The sequence below is a fragment of the Sminthopsis crassicaudata genome, chromosome 2 (genome assembly GCF_048593235.1).
Source record: "Sminthopsis crassicaudata isolate SCR6 chromosome 2, ASM4859323v1, whole genome shotgun sequence".
NCBI classification, from domain to species: Eukaryota; Metazoa; Chordata; class Mammalia; order Dasyuromorphia; family Dasyuridae; genus Sminthopsis; species Sminthopsis crassicaudata.
In genome coordinates this window covers 19,503,386-19,524,029 of record NC_133618.1, presented here as the reverse complement: position 1 = coordinate 19,524,029, position 20,644 = coordinate 19,503,386, and the positions used below count along the sequence as shown (strand labels likewise).

General features: G+C 47.6%; 1 protein-coding gene across 1 annotated transcript; it reads right to left on the bottom strand.

Moving 5' to 3' along the window:
- Positions 1-5,181: 5,181 nt before the first annotated feature.
- Positions 5,182-14,612, bottom strand: BOLA3 (bolA family member 3). Its single transcript, XM_074285471.1, has 4 exons — positions 14,448-14,612; positions 8,983-9,106; positions 6,958-7,046; positions 5,182-6,187 (listed from the first exon to the last, which is right to left on the bottom strand). Exons 1-4 carry the CDS (start codon positions 14,508-14,510, stop codon positions 6,122-6,124), a joined length of 342 nt encoding a protein of 113 aa, XP_074141572.1. The 5' UTR covers positions 14,511-14,612; the 3' UTR covers positions 5,182-6,121.
- Between the last annotated feature and the right edge of the window lie 6,032 nt (positions 14,613-20,644).

Sequence of the window (20,644 nt, the reverse complement as noted above, 5' to 3'; positions counted from 1 at the left end):
AATGGGATTAGTTGAAGGGATTAGTGGTGTGGGGAGGGAGCTTGAAGAGAAAACTCAGAGTAATTGTGAGAAATCTTCAAGGATTTGAAGGATGGTCGGGTGAAAGGAGATACATTTTCCTTCCCCATTGGCAAAGAACCAAAATAGTGTAATGGGTGGAAGCTACAGGGAAGCAACTGATCTCATCAGACAATTACAAAGAGCTTTCAGAAAATGGAAATAGGCTACCTTGAGATACGGTAAACTCCCTGAGACATTCATTAGGAAGAATGGGCGACTTCTTGTTAGATGAATGGATTGGATTCACAGACCTCTTTAGTCCCTTCCCCCTCTAAGATTTCTCCGATTATTCCATAGTGAATAGGACTTCATTGGGAAGACCTGCCTTTGAATTCCAATTCAGATACTTACTCAGGGGAATCCTGGGCAAGTCTCCTCACCTGTCTGCCTTAGTCTTCATCTGTAAAATGAGGATTCTGTCTAGGACTTCTGGCTTTAAAAATCTGTGCTCGAACGACCCTAAGTGAAATCTAGTCACGCAAAAGGTCCATACTTATTTCCAGCTTACCTCACCCATTAGAACCCGAGTTCTCTGAGAAAAAGATCATGTTTTTACTCTCATTACTTAGCATATGGTGTAAGCACTTAATAGATGCGTCTTGACTTACTGACTGCCTGAGATAGAAGATAGAAGTGAATTGGTTCAGAGAAAGGTTAAAATGGGGAGGAAAAAGATCATAGCCATTAAAGGGGGGATGACCTGGAGGTTCACAGTGAGGGGAAAAAATGGATGATGGTTGAGAGGTGGAGGGAAAATGTAATAGATTGTGATTAGATAAAAGTTTTGTGGTTTATGAACCTGGGGTGATGGCAAGATCAGGAGTGTGACCATCTCTGAGGGTTCTGGGAAGGACTGAATAAGTCATGGAAAATGAGTAACCTGAGGACAGGAAAGTCCGGTGTTTGAGGGAGTGGCAATATGTATGTTGAAGCCCTTACTATGAGGTCAGGGGTAGAATGGAAAGACTATGAGGTCAATGCTGAAGTTGTCGATGAAGGAAAGTGTGGTTATTGACACTGCCCTCTCCTGGTTTCCTTCTACCTGTCTGACCGCTGTATCTCCTTTCCTGACTTTTCAGCCACATCCTGCCTGCAAGCTCCGAGCCTCTCCAAAGCCCTATGCTGGGTGCTCTTCTCCAGCTCCTCAGTTGGTGATCTCATTAGTTTCCATGGGTTTAATTATCTCTAAGCTTATGATTCTCAGATCTATTTATCAAGCCTTTATCTCTGTTCTGATCTCCAGTCTTGCATCATCAACTACTTTTTAGACATCTTCAAAGATATCTTAAACTTACCATGTCTAAAATAGAACTAACCCCCACCCCACCCTTCCTTCCCAAATTGCCTATTACTGTCCGAGACACCATCAATTCCTCAGTCAGGGAGGCTCAAATCTCAAATGCCATCCTTGACTACTCTCCACGTAACTTAATCCTAATTCACTTTTTTTTTTTCTTGCTGAGGCAATTGGGGTTAAGTGACTTGCCCAGGATCACACAGTTAGGAAGTGTTAAGTGTTTGAGGCTGGATTTGAACTCAGATCCTTCTAACTTCAGGGCTGGTGCTCTATCTAGATGCCCTAACTCATATCTTTCATAAAGGTTCCCTGCTGTCCATTCACACAGCCGCCATTCTGGAACAAACCCTTATCCCTTATCACTTGGGCTATGTCTCTCTTCCTAAAGTTTAGGAAATCAGACCATTTTCCTCATGGAGATTCACTGAACACTGTCATTTGTGAAGACTTGTGGAAAGTTATGGCAAATTTGCCCAGAGAAGTTCACCAGTCTATTCCAGCTTCATTTGCCATACTTACATAGCTTCTGGGTAACGAGCAATGCCCTTGGGTTCTCCCTGTCTCCAGGAGAGCAGGGCCGGGTGCTCACTCCCATGCTTTTCTTTCAGCCATGCTATTAGACACCTTCAATGAGGGCAAACATGGCACCGAGCTCAGCAACTGACCGGAGGAAGGTTATTTAAGGAAAAGGCTACAAGGGAGACTGAAGTGGAGGGAAACCCTGTCCATAGAAGGTTGAGCACTTAATGCAGTCTCTGGGGCTGAGAGGCAAAAGTGTGGATCGATTCTTTGCTGCTTGTGCTAGTTTTGTCCCAACAACGAACACAAGAAAACCAGGGTTACCACACACTAGGCTGCGCCCATCTGAATTGTCTTGGAAAGACTGAAGCTCCCCTGGCGTTCTGAATACTGGACGCTCCAGCTGAACTACCCAGCATTCAGACGGCCCACAGACAGGGCAGCCCCAGTGTCTTGGCCGCCGGAATGCCCGAGAACGTTTATCTGCAGGCCACGAGGCAAACTCCCATGTGGACGGCAGAGGTGTCTGACTCTCAGGGTCTCCTGAATAACTTGGGCACTCATTGTGGGATATGGGAAATGCTGGCAAAAGGCTGCCCACCCAAAGAAGGTGTGTGCTTGGAGGGAAGCAGAAGTCAAATAGCTCAGAAGTTCGGTTACAGAATCCCCCCAAATGACGATACGGGAGGTTTGGGCTGAGCAGAGGCAGAGCCTTCTGGGTCCTTGTCGGTCTGATCAGCCACAGTCGGACACGCTGTAATACAGTGATGTCCTGTCTATCCTTGCTGAAGGTCAGTGACCAAATGACAGTGCTCCGGGATCAACTCTAAAATCCTCTGGCTTTCAAAGTCCTCCACGTCGGTCCCTTCCAGGCTCCTTGCCCCTCCCTCTGATTAGAAAATGGAAGGCTCCTTCCTCCCCACACTCGGGGCAGTCCCTTAATTTCCTATCAAGCTGCACTCACTCATCTGGACTTCTCCATCACTCCTTTCTCCTTTGAGCCTCCTTTTAAACATCATTTTCCTTATTAGAATGGAAGCTTCTTGGGGCTTTTTGCTGGTGTTTGTATTCCCAGGCTTGGCACAGTGCCTGCCACATCAGAAGGTGCCTAGTGAATGCTTATTGAGTGATTGAATGCCTTTCCACTAGCTGTACCTTATGCCGGGAACACACCCCTCTTCATCTCCACCTCCCGGCTTCCCTGATTTCCTTCAAGTCTAAGCCACAATTGCACCTTTTTGGTCCTCCTCACTGCTGGTGCCTTCCCCTTTGACTTCTCATTTATACTTGCAGGTAGCTGCTGTGTATATAGCTGTTTGCATGCCATTTCTTCCATTAGAGCGTGAAGATGTTTGGGTTCAAGAACAATGCTTTGTTTTTTTTTTTGCCTTTATCTTCAGTACTTACTTAGTACCATGCCTAGAATACAGTAAGCACTTAATAAATGCTGGTTGGATGACTGACGGAATCTCAGATTTGGCAGAAACCTTCAAGATCATCCAGTCCAATCCATATCCCGAAAGAATTCTCTTTATATCTCCCCCAATAAGTGGGAAAGGAGCTCTCTGAAATCTTCCAGGGAAGGAGAACTCATCACCTCCCAAAGCGATGGGAGGCAGCCATCCCATTTGTGGCCACCTCCAACGTCAGGAAATTTGTCCGGCTGAAATCTGGATCTCGGCCACTCCCGTCCATTACTCCTCTTCCTTCCCTCAGAGCCAGGCCGAACAAAGTCATAGCTTTCCCACACATTTCAAAGACAGCCAGATGACCCCAAAAGCCTGAACCAGATCCAATCATCCTGAAGCATTATCTTCTCCAGGATAAATCTGCCCTTTCCTCTGAAGTCTTCCTCCTCTGGCATGATTTCCAGAGTCTGCTACTTTGTGTTGCCTCTCTTTGGAAAAGTTAAAAAATATGTGGTGATGCTCATGAGATTTCACCAGGCTGTATGTGAACGTCCCAAGAGTGTGGCAAGTCAAATGAGTGCCATTCAAGTCCCCAAGCATTTATTAGGCACATTTATTAACTTAAGAGGCCAAGTGTGTGAAGGAAAAAAAAAAAAATATATATATATATATATTAATATATATATATATACATATATATATATATATTAAGCTTTGAGACATTGCATATATATATATATTAAGCATTTGAGACATAGGATAGAAATTAGGAAGAGGAAAACGTGTAGGGAGATGATGGTGAGTTCTACTTGGCATGTTGAACTTGAGATAAAATGGAATTAGCTGGAACTGATCAACAGCCTCTTGTTAGTGATGCTTCCTCTCACTTTTGGGAGAGCAAGGGGAAGAGTCAAAGGGGGAAATTAGACTGAAATTAGAGGCTGGGTGGGCTGAGTGGCTAATGTGAATTGTTCTCCTGGTTCTATGGCAGGACATTCCGAGCTCGTGGTGGTCTGATCACCACGTTGGACACACTGGATCTTGATCCCGACATAATGTCATTATGGTTTTCTTCAAGCATGAAGGACGACTCCCAACTCTCCATCAAGTCATGCAAGTCATTGCATTTGTAATTTCTCGTGTTGAGATAATATTCCAGCACATTCCTATATTAGTTTAGCTGATATCCATTTGATGAAATCTGCTCATCCCCACTTTCTCATGCCCAGAATACCTTGTATTTCACTACTTTGTATTTGTCCTCTTCATTCTGTGTATTACTCACATGCCTGATGGGCAGAATGCAAATTTTTCTAATTTGTAGAATTGTGTCCCCAGTTCCTGGCACATAGGAAATGCTTATCAATGGACACCCAATTGTTCCTGTTTGAATATATAATGGACCTGACTTTCATATTCAGATCCTCATGGAATATAAGCCTCACACTGCTATTGCTGGATCAGAGGCTAAGTTTGGTTTACGTTGTAAAAACTTTTCCAGAATAGTTGAAACATTCAATTCCACCAACCATCCATTTCTTTTCGTAGTCCCAAGTCATTTTAGAGATAAGGAAACCAAAGACCTGAGGGTCATTTATCCAAGATCAGACCAACTGTCAGTGATAGAGCTTCTGACCTCCTCTGGCCATGGGGTCCATGTTTACCAAGATGGTCCCGCTGCTGTCTTCCTGGCTATGTGACTGAACATTTTATTTCCCCTCTAGGCCTCAGTTTGCTCATCTGAAAAATGGAAGTTATTGTTCCTTTAACAAGCATCTGTTAGACACTTACTGTATGCAGAGCACACTGCTAGGTTGGAACAAGATACACTTGTTATAAGAGAACAAAGACTACAAAAGCTGATATTTCTACAGCATCTTCAAGGTTTCAAAGTGCTTTATAATTTTTTCTCATTTGATAACCATCAAGTATTTATTAAGCATTTACTGTATGCAGGCACTGAAAATACAAAGATAAAAAAGGAAATAATCCTTACCCTCTTATGTTCCAGCTGGGGAAGACTAGGGGTACATATACAAACAAAAATAAACAAAAAAGAGAACATAATTTGACAGGGAAGCAATAGCATCTGGCGGGGACAAGAAAGATTTCAGGTAGAATCTGGCACTTGGGCTGAGCACTAAAGAAAACTAGAGATTCCTAGAGTTAGAAGTGAGGAAAGAAGGCACATCTGACATGAGGGATAGTCAGGACAAAGGCACAAAGATGGGAGATGGGACGCCAAGTAGGGAGAAAGCTAATTTGGCAGCACTGGAGCCCGGGTGAAGGCGACTGACATGCAAGAAACCCAGAAACGCAAGCAGGGGTTAGCTTAGAACATTACAGAAACAGAAGAGTCTCGATCAGGTCCCAGAGGTAATAATCATCTGCCCACAATCACAGATAAGTGCCACAGGTCTTCCCCCCCCCCAGATGATTTGGTGGGGATCAAATGTACAAAATGCCCGAAGGCGAGTATGGGAAGACTCTCAATCACCCCTGAGCCAATGCTTGATTAACTGAGCTTCAATCAGTACCTAAAGGGGGTGAGGGCGGCTCTCCCTTGGGGGACAACTGCCCATTCTGATGTCCCCAAGTGGGTCCGGGCAGAAAACTGACTGATTCCAGAGAAAGCCAATGACTTGGGTCTGAGAAAGAAGGTTTCCAAAGAAAGGGGGTCTTTTGCCTTTAATGAACACGGAACAGCCCAAATACTCCATCAGGAGAGCTTGGAGAAAGAACCAAGGGAGAGCGTGGGGAGAACAGAGTCCACCCCCTCCCAGGACCGTCCCAGCAGCAGCAGCAGCTCACAGCAGGCCCGGCCTGACCCTCGGCCTCAGGACTTGGGGACCGAAGTGAAAATTCTCAGCCCGTGCATCGATTTAATCTCTTCCTTCAGTGCCTAGGAAACAAAAGAGCAATCTTGTATTTTTGGCAGCAAAAACATGAACAAAAGGAGCCTCCAAGACAGGAGTGGACTTTCTGAGGAGCCACAAGGGATGGAGGTGACCTTCACACATGACCCTGAAACCGGGCTGGCTCCTCCTGTAGGTTAGGGTCCAGGGTCTGGAGCCGTCACGGGTCACTTACAGGCCCTGATCAGGACTGTCGGAGTCTCCTCCAGTCCAAGCCATGCGGAAAAAGAATCCTGCAGGGGGGAGCTGGGGGGAGGGATGGGGACAAAGGCCAGCATGGGAGGCAGAGGGCCCAGGTCCCCTCCTCTCCGGGGTGATCGTGAGAAGATGGCAGTAAGATGGACAAGCAAGCTGGCTCCTCTACATCCTCCCCCAAGCCTGGTCAGACCTCACGTGGGGCACCATGTCCTGTTCTGGGGGAGCCACGTCCAGTTCTGGGGGCAACTTTAGGAAGGGCAAGAACAATTACGCTGGAGAAAGTCTAGGAGGCTACTAGGACAGGGAAGGACGTGAGTCTGACACGCAAGGAAAGGGAGGCAAGAAGGCTTGGGGTGGAAAGGCCGGACACAGCATTACCTTCAGGTATTACTAATGCCCCAGCTTGGTGACCCGGAAGAGAACACTTACTCTCCCAGACTCAGCTTGCTCATATGTAAAATGGGGCAATAACCCTTGAACACTGCCATGGCGGGGTGGATGTGAGGAACACGCTTCGAGGCTTATTGGCGGGCTGCAATGCCACGGCCGCTCTACTAACCTTGTTAACCATCTGGTGCTGTTGCACAGTTCGCTTGTCTTTAAATTCTTCTGACTCTATGTGGATTTCATACATGGCCCCACAGCCACCTGAAAACGGAATATTTGACGGCTTAAGTTAAAAGATCAGCTACAGGAGAGGAGCTTGAAGGACTGAAACATTGGTGACAGTCCCAGAAACCAGGAAGAAACCGGGGCTGCTCCTTTGTCCAGAGGTAGAAGCCTGCCAGGCAGAGGCTGTATACCCTGTCCGAGGAGGTCCGGGCTTTGTTTGCTTTTCTTTGTCTCCAGAAAGATTTCAGTCCTCCCCGCCCCCATGAACTTCTGTGATCCCAGGACAAAAGGTATCAAGGAATGTTTACTAAGAGAGTTTAAAGGTCAGTTTTCCGGGCTGAAGGAGCCTTTGTTAGCCACCTGCCTGCCGCAGCAGGGGCCATTTGTGCTTTGTCCCCAGGACCAGGCTTCTGACCCGGGCACAAACCCACCCGGATGAAGCCGTCTATGGTCAGGGCAGATAAGAGACAAATACTGGAGCGGGATGGGGGAGGGGGACAGGGAGAAGAGCAGCTTCTAAGTAGTGTGAGCTCCTAACAGCCAGATTCTAACCGTAGTCCTCCAGGTGGATGATAAACTCTATTTAAAAAAAAATATTTATTTAAATATAAATATAAAATATAAAACAGACTCAGATTTCTAGACCACGGCCGGAAATATAGGGATGACAGGAGTCTGGCCAGGGACGGAGGCTACCTGTGAAGTTCCAGCAAGAGATTTATATGTTTATTTACAATTATATATATATATATATATATGTGTGTGTGTGTGTATATATAATATATAATAAATATATGTAATATATATTTAATCAAAAGACTTCGACAGACAAGGAAAGGGGAGGAGGAGCGTGTAAGAGCGTCTGCAAACATTTTCATGGGCAGCGTGACAGACACCAGAGTTCCGGGACCACGAGTATAAACTGAGGCTGAAACAGGCCTTGGAAGCCACTGAGCCCGATCCTGCTGTTTTACAGAGAAGGAAACCAAGGCCAGCTTGCCACACAGCGAATATCTGATGTGGGCTAAACCCTGTGTTAGGGACTAAAGGCCATTAAGCCAGATACTGCAGAGAGCGGCTATCAATACAGAAAAAACAACCCGGGCAAGGCAGCGGGAGGGAGCTGGAAGGCCTCTTGGGGCCACAAGTCAGGGAAGACCCTGGACGGCCAGCCCGGCAGCCTTGATGGAATCCTCCCGCTCACCCATGTGAGGGGCCAGGGGCTTGATATCTGTAAATGGGGGAGGGAGGGATTCAGTGACTCCACCGCCAGCCTGTTGTGACTCATCCATATTTAGTCAAGAGTAGGAGGCCCTGACTACTGTGGTTTTAATTTTTATTTTGTTTTTGCCTCTCATTTTTTAATCTACTTTACATTTTCTCACTCTTGGAGGCTCCCAAAGTAAAATTTACTTTGCCAGCTCTGCTGCCCCCGGCACTAGCTTTTCAACTTCTCCTGGCAGTGCCCTGGAGGGTGGAGCAGCCCAGAGGCCATGGGTGCAGGGAGAAATGGGGCCCAGATATCTATCTGAGGGCACCATGCGTGGGCTCCCTGGGGGGGGCTTCTGGGAGTGGCTGACAGTTCCCCGTGAATCCCCAGCCAGCACAGAAGCACACAGGGCTCCCTACCCACCCTCCACCCTTAGACTGGCTCAGCTCACAGGCTGCGTTTTCAACGAGGAGCCCCAAAAGGTGCCCAAGATAAGGAACAATTGTGAATTCTGAGAATCTAACATGTCATCTGGGAGAAGCAGCAACGGCTTCCCCAGGGCAGCCCAAAAGTGCTTGGCTAGGGGGCCTTGTTGTGGGGCTCAGCACCCCTCATCTCCCCAGCCCACAAAGTCAGTTTGTATTTCCTTTTTGGCGGGCAGAGAATGCAAGATCCCCAGGGCAAGCTCTGGGCTCTACATGTTCCTAGTTCCTGGCATGGAGCAGAAATCTGTGGCCACAGGAGTCCCCTGAGATGCAATACCTGAAATGTCTGTGACCTTGATAGTTGTTGCCTGAGGAAACTTCTCTTTTAGGACGTGAGTCACTTTGAGCTCCCCTGAGGTCTGGGAGGCAAATGTTCTTTGGGCGCATTGGAGAAGAGTGACCTGTCCATGGAGAGAGATGGAGGGAGGGATATTTACCGGCCTTTACACGTCACTTGCTTCAGTTTGCCTCAGTTTCCTCATCTGTAAAATGAGCTGGAGAAGGAAATGACAAAGCCCTCCAGGATCTCTGCCAAGAAAACCCCAGATGGGGCCATGGAAAGAGTGAACCACAACAATCAGCAAATCTAAAGGCCTTTTCTCAAGGCCCTCATACTTCTTGACCCCTACAGAGCGACCCTGCCTGCTCCTCGATTCTCTCGTCCCTAGGTGTAGGGACACCTGTCTTTCCTCCTCCTCCCCCGACCCTCCTTTGTGGGTTTTTAAGGTCCCACCCACTGCAGATGGGGATTTCCTGAGGCCTGGTCCTGCACCCGCTTCTCTAGACTCCTTTTCCCAGTGAGCTCAGCAGCTCCCGAGGAGTGCATCCAGACCTCAATGGTAACGACTCTCAGGCCGACTTGTCCGGCTCTGAAATCTCTCCCAACCTCAGCCTTGCACCTCCAACAGATTTTCGGACGCTCGAACCCTAACCTCAATAATGGAACCTTTACAATGAGCTCGGTTTTGAACTCTTGCTGGTCTTGGTCATTTCTAAATCACTGTCAAGGCTGGAAATCTATGGAGCACTCTGTCGTCCTCTTCTTTCTCCCCTCACCCCCATCTCCAATCTGTGGCCCTGTCCCGACTTCCACCCTCATGGGATCTTTCTCGGAGTCTCTTCTCCTTTGGCCCGGCCATTGCACCACATACCTCATGCTGGACTGGCAAGAGCTCTGGCGGCTCTCCGAATCTCAAGTCTCTCCTCACTCAGTCTCCCTCAGCCGTCAGAAATCTTCCTAAATAAAATGGGGTCTGGCCACTTCACCCCTGTTAACCCCTTCCAAACCTGCCTCCTCCACAGCAACTTTTTCAGTCTTCTCACACCCCTGTCCCCTCCACAATCTCTGCCGACCAGCCACAAGGCCCTCCTTGAGTCTCTGGGCATTTCCTCTGGCTGTGTCCCATGTCTGGAGGGCCCTTCCTGCTCATCCCACCCCCTAAAAATCAGGGGGGCTTTCCCAGCCCTCTTCATTCATTGATATTTCCCATCAGTCTCTGGCTTTTCTGCGTATGATCATTTGTATCTTTCCTCCCTAGCAGACCAGCAGCTCCCATTTCTTTGTAATTCCCAGCACTCGGCACAGAGCCTGGCACACAGTAGGTGATTAATTAATGCTGATTCGGGGACCTTTATTCTTTAAAGTTCTGTTATTGTTATTGCACAAGAAAACACAGACAGTAAATAGCAGAGTCAAGATCCAACCCCAAATTCTCTAACTCCACATTAATGTATACCTACTGGACTGCCTTTCTTCAAAAGACCTCTTTGGGGGGAAAAGAAACACACACACATATGATATATACACACATCTACATACATTTACATAGATATGTGTGCACACATTCCCCACGTGTACATATATACATATAAGGTTTACAACATCCACATGAACCAGTGATAATGATACTAGCACTTCCACAGCACTTTAAAATTTAGAAATTGTTTTCCATGTTAACAGATGATCCTCACGACAATCCTATGAGCTAAATGCTATTGTTATTCCCATTTTGCAGATGAGAAAACTAAGACCAAGATAAATTAACTAATTTACCTGTGGTCAAGAAGTATTAAATGTCTGAGGCAGGTTTTGAATTCTGACTTCCTGACAGTGCCTTGATGACAAGGGACCATCTTTTGTCTTTCTGTGTAATCCTAAGGCGCTAAGCAAAGAACCTGGCACACAGAAGGAGCTTAATACATTCATACTGACTGGCTGAGCCATGGTTTGGGGAAGATGGACAAAAGACTGATGTAAAAAGCATTAATTAAGGGCTTATAATGTGCCAGGCGCTTTCTCGACTTTGGGGACAAATTTGGTATCTCCGAAGAGCAGTCATTCCAAAGGGAAAGACAGCACACGTGGGAACTGCTGCCAGAAGGACAGTGAGAGGCTGGGGAGGCCCTTGTTAGTGAGGAAGGATCCTCCCCAGGTTCAGGTGAGTGTGAGGAAGGAGAGTGAGAGACTGTCCGGCCTCTGCTGGGGAGGCCCTTGTTAGTGAGGAAGGATCCTCCCCAGGTTCAGGTGAGTGTGAGGAAGGAGAGTGAGAGACTGTCCGGCCTCTGCTGGGGAGGCCCTTGTTAGTGAGGAAGGATCCTCCCCAGGTTCAGGTGAGCGTGAGGAAGGAGAGTGAGAGACTGTCCGGCCTCTGCTGGGGAGGCCCTTGTTAGTGAGGAAGGATCCTCCCCAGGTTCAGGTGTAAGGGAAGGAGAGTGAGAGGCTGTCCGGCCTCTGCTGGGGAGGCCCTTGTTAGTGAGGAAGGATCCTCCCCAGGTTCAGGTGTAAGGGAAGGAGAGTGAGAGGCTGTCCGGCCTCTGCTGGGGAGGCCCTTGTTAGTGAGGAAGGATCCTCCCCAGGTTCAGGTGTAAGGGAAGGAGAGTGAGAGGCGGGGAGGCCCTTGTTAGTGAGGAAGGATCCTCCATTAAGTTCAGATGTAAGGGAAGGAGAGTGAGAGACTGTCCGGCCTCTGCTGGGGAGGCCCTTGTTAGTGAGGAAGGATCCTCCCCAGGTTCAGGTGAGTGTGAGGAAGGAGAGTGAGAGACTGTCCGGCCTCTGCTGGGGAGGCCCTTGTTAGTGAGGAAGGATCCTCCCCAGGTTCAGGTGAGTGTGAGGAAGGAGAGTGAGAGACTGTCCGGCCTCTGCTGGGGAGGCCCTTGTTAGTGAGGAAGGATCCTCCCCAGGTTCAGGTGAGTGTGAGGAAGGAGAGTGAGAGACTGTCCGGCCTCTGCTGGGGAGGCCCTTGTTAGTGAGGAAGGATCCTCCCCAGGTTCAGGTGAGCGTGAGGAAGGAGAGTGAGAGGCTGGGGGAGGCCCTTGTGAGGAAGGATCCTCCCCAGGTTCAGGTGAGTGTAACTTTCCTTTCAGCCAGCGTCCCCTGACCAGCTGCAGCCATTTCTGCCTCCCCATTTTCTGTGGCTGAGCTGCCACTTCTGACGTCCGCTCTCCCGCCCCTTTCCGGCTCGGCCCTTCTCCCTGCATCCCCATGCAGATGCCTCGGAGGGTCGGGCGGCCCTCCTGGCCCAGCCGGCTTCCTGCTCCCCGCTCGCCAGGCCGTCAGCAAGGATTCACTGAGCACCTACTATGTGTCAGGCACAGAAGGAATCCTCTCTTCCTTCAGCCCACTCTGACTTCAAAGTCCCAGCACGATGGATACCAAAGAAAAGGAACTTTCGCCGTGACGGGGATGCAACGGGTTCAGAACTGGGCGCACACTGATTGAAAGAGCGGATGGAGGGGAATCTCAGCCGCTCACCACCTGCAGAGCTCATCAACCAAACAACCGGCAGGCATTTATTAAACACCTACTGTGTGCTGGGCTAAGCACTGCAACACTGGAGCCTTGAAGAAGCTTACACTGCGTCCACCTCCAGCCCAGCCATTTGCCAAGTGGGTTTTCCCTATGAGACGCTTCCGCGGAACTATCTGCTTCTCTGCACGGCCCTTGCTCAGCTGTTTCATGAACAAATCTGTGTGAGACCACTTGGGATTTTCTCGCCATTTTGCAGATGAGGAGACTGAGACCACCGAGATGAATGATTGCCCAGAATCCCCCAGCTCATATAGGTCCCCTCGAGCGGGGCTTCCTGATTCTCTGCGCTCCGGGGCCGCCCTTCTCTCCTTCAGCGTCCTGGTTCCGGGAGCAGAGCCCAGACAGCAGCCGCTCTGGAGTCAAAGCTTCAGGTCCCACCTGACCGCTCGCTCTCCCCTCGATCTTCACCAGGTCCCTGAGCTGCCTTCTCCGTCCGCCACGGACTTCTAGCCGGCTCATCCAACTGGTCATTCTCTGGCTGGGCCCCGTCCCCCAGCAGCGGCCAGGAGCACCTCCCACCAGGGGGCGCTGCCCCTCTTACTCCCTAATCAAAGCCTCCAGGAGTTCCCTCCGGTCTGCAGCGTCTCTGCGGGTTCCCACATCTGACCCCCGGCCGTGACCGGACAAATGACTCTCGAGGCAATCCTTCCAGGGAGGTGTGAGCTGCGTTAGCAGAGGGAGTTTCCGTACCGGGAGTCGCGCTCTCTCCCCAGCGTCCTCCTCACCCCCAGCCCCACGGGAGGTTCATCCTTCAGGAGCTCCCGGCCTCCTCCGGCCCAGCGACCGTCTCTCTTCCATCCCACCTGCTCATCAGCAGACTCCCGGATCTGTGCATGCGGGCGGCGTGCCCCCGGAGAGCAGCACGCGCGCTGCCGGGACTCCCTCCGGGCCATGGGGAGCCAAAGAGGGCTTCTGAGGGCGGCAGCAGCAGCGCAGCCTCGGCGGACGGGAAGGCGGCGGGCGCCGCGTGTACCAGGGCAGAGAACCACTCTGAGGTAACCGCTCACCCCTCCCTATCTCCGTTTTTTTTTTAACCAACCTAGTTGCATTCATTAAATGCCTACTGTATACCAGGCGCCATTATACCAAGACAACACACAAGATCTTGCCCCCTCCGCTGCTCCTCCCAATTCTGACCTTTGCGCCGCTGCCCCTCACACCCCCTGTCAGATCCCTCAGTCCCGCTCCCGGCGCCTCCTCCTCCGGGCCTCTCCCGGCTCCAGCTGCCGCTGTCCCGCCCACGCGTGGCCCGGAGAGAGCTGGCCCCGGGCCGGACTGTGGGGCTGACAGCCCCCACCTCCCCTCCAGCTCGGCCGTCTCACACATGGGGGGGGGGAGCAGCACCCCCCCCAGTGACCCCTGACATGGGTGGTGACCCCGGGCCGGGGAGCGCTGCACAGGAGTGGGTGTTTATGGAGCGCGTGTTTATGCACGTGCGCATGCTCCCCCCCTCCGGACCGGAGGCTCCCGGGGCGGGGCTTCTCGCACTCCCAGTAACCCGGGAAGCTCCCTCGATGCCCGCGGGTCCTGCCTCCAGGCCCAGTTCTTCCCTGAAACGAGCGGAGGTCTCAGCCGACACTCCAGGACCCCGGACCCGCAGACGCCCCCCTCAGGGGGTCACCCCGCTAGATCACAGGGTGGGCCCCCCCAGCACCCACCTCCCAGGCTGCAGCGCTCCCGGGGCCTCAGCCTCCGCACCCCACGAATGCTGCACCCCCTCCCCCGTCTGGGCCCCCCTTCTTCCAGGCTCTGGAGTCACCCCCGCACCGCAGTCTCGCCCCCCCCCCTCAGGTCTCCCGTCTCCCCGCCGCCCCGTCACCCCCTCTTCCGCCTCCCGAGGTCCCCCTGCAACACCCCTCCCCCACAAGGCCCCTCCTCCTCAGGGTCCCCCTCCCCCACACGCCCCCCCGCCCCCGAGGGCCCCCGGCTCTCACCACGCCGAGGCTCCTCCGGCAGAGGAGTTGGGAAGCAGTGGCAGCAGCGCCCGGGGCCGCCATAACGGGCGCGGAGGCGGGGCAGGGAAAGGCCACCGCGGGACCGGAGACTCACGCCGGCTCAATGTCACCCACGCTGGGAAAGGCGAGAGGGCCGGGCTGGGGGGGCGGGGAGAGAGCCGAGGGCCGAGCCCGCCCTCTGTCGCCTCGGAGGCCGCCCCTGCGGCCGGCCCTCCCGAAGGAGTGGAGGGGCGGGGCGAGAGGAGGGGCTAAGATGCTAGCGGCGTTTTAGGGTCAGTCTGGTCTCAGTCCGACCGGCTCTGGGACAGAGTCCATTTCGCTTTGCCTGATCCGAAAGTTCCTCTGTGGGGGCCTCTTCCGGCTCCGACACGCAGCGTTCTAAAGTGAGTTTCAGCCTGGAATTCAGCGGCTTCTGTGCTCTGCGTTCTAAAGTGAATCTCAGCGCGGAGCTCGGAGTTCTGTGATCAATTTCAGCTCCTGTGCTCTGCGTTCTAATGTGAGTTTCAGCCTGGAGCTCCGTTCTGTGGTTAATTTCAGCCCCCAGGCTCTGCGTTCTGAGGTCAGTTTCAACCTGGAGCTCCAGTTCTGTGGTTAATTTCAGCCCCCAGGCTCTGCGTTCTGAGGTCAGTTTCAGCCTGGAGCTCCAGTTCTGTGGTTAATTTCAGCTCCCAGGCTCTGCGTTCTGAGGTCAGTTTCAGCGTGGAGCTCGGAGTTTTATGGTCATTTTCGCCTCCAGTGCTCGGAGTTCTAAGATCCATAAACTTGTTTTAAGCGATATACCATGTAACAGGCATTGGGCTAAGCGCTGGGAATAGGAAGAAAAAAAAAAGACAAGTAGTCCCTGTCTTCGAGGGACACAACAAATATCTGCAAATAAGCATTAGACCGACACATGGGCAATAATCAAGAGTGACTCGCTAGAATTGAGCAGGTTTGGGACTTCCCGCAGATGGGATTTTAGTTAGGACTGTACTGGGAGGTAAGGAAAAGGAGCATTTCCAGGCTTAAGAAACAGCCAGAGAAAATGTCTGGAGCAGGGAAATGGAGTGTCCAGTTTGTAGACCAGCCAGAGGGAGGCTAGTGTCAGTGGATCGATTTCAGTTGAGTTCTAAGATCAGTTTCAACTCTGCTAAGTCTGCGTTTAGTGTCCTTAAGCCTTTCCAGTTCTCAAAGTATGAGGTCTGCAGTCCATTCACCTGAATGGATTAAAGCCTTCTTCACCCCCCTCATCCTCCGCTTGTTCCAAACTCTTTCCAGCTCTGGTGTTCTAGAGCAAAGCTTCTTTAACTTTGTGACCTCATATGGGGGTCTCCTAACTGAATGTGGGTGTTCGGGAAAATATAACAATTCTTTTTGGGGTGGCAAAAAATTCAAATCAACGGTGTGTCCAATAATTGGGGAATCGCTGAGGAAGTTATGAGATAGAGATAATAAATGTATGTGATGGAATGCTATTGTGCTATAAGAAATGATGAAGAAAGTTGGGGGTGGGGCCAAGATGGCAGAATACAAGTTGCGGCCCAGCCAAAGTCTCCCAGCATCCTTCCAATCAACTTTAAAACAATACCTCATGGGCCCAGACCTGGACAGAGAGGTCCGTGCCAGGGGCAGACGGCAGAGGTAGTTGTAACAACCATTGCAGTAGCAACATCAGCTTTAGAAACTCGAGGCCTAGAGACAACTGGTCAGAGAGAACTTATAGGGACCCTTTGCTGACACTGGGTGCAGCTGGCACTGATTCACAGCTCTATGGCCCATAAGCAGTTCTGGGTCACAGTTCCAGGGCCCAGAGGAGCACTTGTACTTGCAGCTACAAGGGAGCAGAGGCAGCTTCCTGGGAAAAGACCAGAGTACCCACAAGGAGGGTGGTGACTGCGGCTCTCAGTATCATTCCACCCTGGAAGCACCGAAAACTTGTAGACCCTTAAAACTGGCTCTGAAAATATCAGCAGGAAAAAGCCTGAAACTTGGGATAGTGCCTTCCCAAACCCCAACTTCAACATAAAGTACAAAATGAAGAAATAGCTGGGAAAATATGATCAGAAGTGATACAAGGATGCCCAATATCATTACTATTCAGCATTATACCAGAAAAGTTAGCTTCAGCAATAAGAAAAGAAAAGGAAATTGAAGGAATTAAAGTAGGTCATGAGGAAACAACACTATTACTTTCTGCAGATATGACGTACTTGGAAAATTCTAGAGAACCCACTAAAAAATTACTTGAAACAATTAACAACTTTAGCAAAGTTTCAAGATATAAAACAAGTCCATATAAATCCTTGGAATTTGTTACCAACAAAACCTAGCAGCAAGAGATAGAAAGAGAAATCCCATTTAAAATAATTGTTGATAATATAAATTACTTGAGAGTCTACCTGTTAAGACAAAGCCAGGAACTATATAAACACAATTACAAAACACTTGTCATTCAAATAAATTAGATCTGGAAAAATATCAATTGTTCATGGGTAGGCTGAGCTACTGTAATGAAAATGGCAATTCTTCCTAAATTAATCTACTTATCCAGTGTCATTCCAATTAAAATGCCAAAAAATTACTTCATAGAGCTGGAAAAAATAACAAAATTTATCTAGAAGAACAAAAAAATCAATAATATCAAGGGAATTACTTTTTAAAATGCAAAGGAAAGTGGCTTAGCTATATCAGACCTAAAACCATACTATAAAGCAGTAGTCATCAAGACCTCTTGGTACTAAGAAATAGAGCAGTAGATCAGTAGAATAAATTAGGCACATAAGACACCATATTTAATGTGTACAGTAATCTGCTCAATAAACTCAAAGACTCCAGCTTCTGGGATAAGAACTCATCATTTGACAAAAATTGCTAGGAAAGTTGGGGGGAAAAAAGTATGGCAAAAACTAGTCATAGACCAACATCTTGCATCATATACCAAGGTTAAAATGGTTCATGACTAAAACATAAAGGGTGATACTATAAGCAAATTAGGAGAACAAAGGATAATCCTCCTGTCAGATCTTTGGAGAAGGGAGGAATATAGGGCCAAAGAAGAGCTGAAGAACATTATGAAATGCAAAATGAATAATTTTGATTGCATTAAATCAAAAAGGTTTTGAACAAACAAAACCAATGCAGCCAAGGGAAGGGAAGCAGAAATATGGGGAACAATTTTTGTAGTCAATGTTTTTGATAAAGACCTCATTTCTAAAATACATAGAGATAGAGTCAAATATATAAGAATACAAGTCATTTCTCAGCTGATAAATGGTCAAAGCATATGAACAGATAATTTTCAGTTGGAGAAATTAAAGCCACTTTTAGTCATATGAAAAAATTACCCTAAATCCCTATTGATTAGAAAAATGCAGATTAAGACTCTGAGGTACCACTTCACACTATCAGATTGGTTAAGATGACAGGAAAAGAAAAGTGGAACAATAATGCATTGTTGGTGGAGGTGTGAAATGATTCAACCATTCTGAAGAGCAATTGGAACTATGCCCAAAGGGCCATAAAACCATGCAATTGGGTCTCTATCCCAAAGAGATGAGAAATGAGGGAAAAGGACCCAAATGTGCAAAAATGTGTGTAGCAGCTCTTTTTTTTTTTTTTTTTTTTTTTTTGGTAGTGGCAAAAAATTGGAAATTGAGTGGATACCTAACAATGGGGGAATAGCTGAATAAGTTATAGTATATGAATGCAATGGAATATCTTTCTATAAGAAATGATGAGCAGGCTGATTTCAGAAAAGCCTGGAAAGACTTATATGAACTGATGCTGAGTGAAGTGAGTGGAACCAGGAGAACACTGTACACAGCAACAGCAATATTATATGATGATTAACCATGATAACTCTTCTCAGCAATGTAGTTTCAAGAGATTTGAGATGGAAAATTCCATTTGCATCAGAAAGAAAATTAGGGAGACTGAATGTGAATTGCAATATACCATTTTCATCTTTTTCTTTCTCATGTTTTTTTTTTTTTTCCATTTTGGTCTGATTTTTCTTGTACAACATGACAAATATGAAAAAATATTAACAAGATTGCACATATATAGCCTATATCAGATTAGTTGGTGTGTTGGGGAGGGGGGAGATAAGGAAGAAAAAGACCAAAAAATTGGAACACAAAATCTTACAAAATTGAATGTTGCAAATTATCTTTACATGCATTTTGAAAAAAAAATTACTATTGAGTAAAAAGAAATAGTTTGGAAACTGAGCAAAGAGAATTTAACTATAAAAAACTTACTACTGTGACAGGGAAGACAAAAACATAAACTTAGAAGACAATAATGTGAAAACAGCTACAAAGTTTCAGAGAAAAATGATAATTTGATCCAAGGTCAGGAAGAATTCCTGGAAGAGTTAAAGAAAGAAATAAGGGGGCGGATGGGAAAAGAAATGAGAATGTTTAAGAACATTACAAAAAGAAAATTAGTCTATATCCAAAAGACTTCAAAGAAAAGGGACTTAATGTGTACAAAAATATTTATAATAGTTCTTCTTGTGATGGCAAAGAATTGAAACTCAAGGAGATGTTCATCAATTGGGGAATGTCTGCACAAGTATATGATTATGATGGAGTACTATTTTACTGTAAGAAATGATGAGGTGTTGATTTCAGAAAAAACATGGCAAAATCTGTATGAATCAATGTAAAGTGTAATAAGAACTGGGAGAGTTCTACACAGTAATAGTAATCTTGTAATGATGACGAACAGTGAAAAACAAAGCTACTCTTATCAATCTGATCTGGTCTGATCAATAAAATGTTCTGATCAATACAATGAACCAAGACAATTCCAAAGATCTTGTGATGAAAAAATTGCTATCTATCTCCAGGGAGATAACTGATGAACTTTGAGTGAAAAATAAAGGATAACTTTTTTTTTTTTTCTTTTTTGTGATATAGTTAATATGGAAATGTTTTACAAGATTTCACATGTATAATTGACTTTTTTGCCTTCTCAGTGGATCAGGGAATGATGGGAGGGAGAGAATCCAGATCTCAAAATTTAAAAGGAATGTTTAAAATAAATAACAAAAAAAGAAAAAGAAACAATGAAGGGGATAGTATCAGAAAAACCTGGGAAGATATATATATGAATTGTTGCAAAGTTAAGTAAGCAGAACCAGGAGAACAATCTATAAAGGAAAAGCAATATTATGAAGTTTGTGGACTTTAGAAAACTAAGATTAATTTAATCTAACGTTGGGTTTTGGAAATCTAATTACTAAAATGATCAACTACAATCCCAAAGGAATAGTGGTGAAAAATGCTACTTACCTACAGATAGAGGATTGGTATACTCAGAAGGCAAATTAAAATAATCTTTCTTTTTTTCTTTCTCTCTCTTTCTCTCTCTCTTTCTCTCTTTCTCTCTCTCTCTTTAGCTCTTTTGCTCTTTCGCTCTCTCACGCTCTTTTTCTCTCTCTCTGTCTCCTCCTTCCTTCCTTCCTTCCTTCCTTCCTTCCTTCCTTCCTTCCTTCCTTCCTTCCTTCCTTCCTTCCTTCCTTCCTTCCTTCCTTCCTTCCTTCCTCTTCCTGCTCTTCCTCTTTCTCCTTTCTTCAATTCTTTGAGTCTTCTTCAGTTTTTCTTTACCTTCCTTCCTTCCTTCTTTCCTTCCTTCCTTCCTTCCTTCCTTCCTTCCTTCCTTCCTTCCTTCCTTCCTTCCTTCCTTCCTCTTCTTCTCATCCTTTTCCTGCTCTTCCTCTTCCTCCTTTCTTCAATTCTTTGATTCTTCTTTAGTTTTTCATTTCTTTAAAGAAGAAGAGAAAGAAGCAGCCTGAAAAAGAGATGAGAAAATTCACCTCCTCCCACAGAGTCCCTTTGTTTCCTTTGGCTGCTTTCCACCTCTTTTTTTGCTCTTTGCCACAAGGAACAACTTTCTGGAGTGTAGTGGTGGTTGTGGTTGTTTTTGATGATGATTATTCATGGTTTTGAAAGAGCACTAATGGCATTATGAAAGAGATGTTTTGACTTGTATGTGACTTTCATTTAGGCGAAAAAGCCATCAGCCTCCCTCTCTCTCTGGGTCACTGAAATCCAGCAGCACGACAGAGGCCACAGCTGGTGATGGCCCCTGGGGCGTCATCATGGCTGACCAAGCTCTGAGGGCTTCCTACTTCAGCTGCCTTTGGGGCTGTTCCTAGTCACCCCTTCCCTGGGGGAAGCCTATACGTGTTT

Excerpts from the sequence above, each read along its gene's own strand:
- BOLA3 (XM_074285471.1), bottom strand. The coding sequence starts at position 14,510 with ATGGCGGCCCCGGGCGCTGCTGCCACTGCTTCCCAACTCCTCTGCCGG. Across the intron at positions 9,107-14,447 it reads GCCGGAGGAGCCTCGGCGTG|GTCACTCTTCTCCAATGCGC; the intron begins GTGAGAGCCGGG and ends CTCCATGGACAG. Across the intron at positions 6,188-6,957 it reads AGCACCAGATGGTTAACAAG|GCACTGAAGGAAGAGATTAA; the intron begins GTTAGTAGAGCG and ends TTTGTTTCCTAG.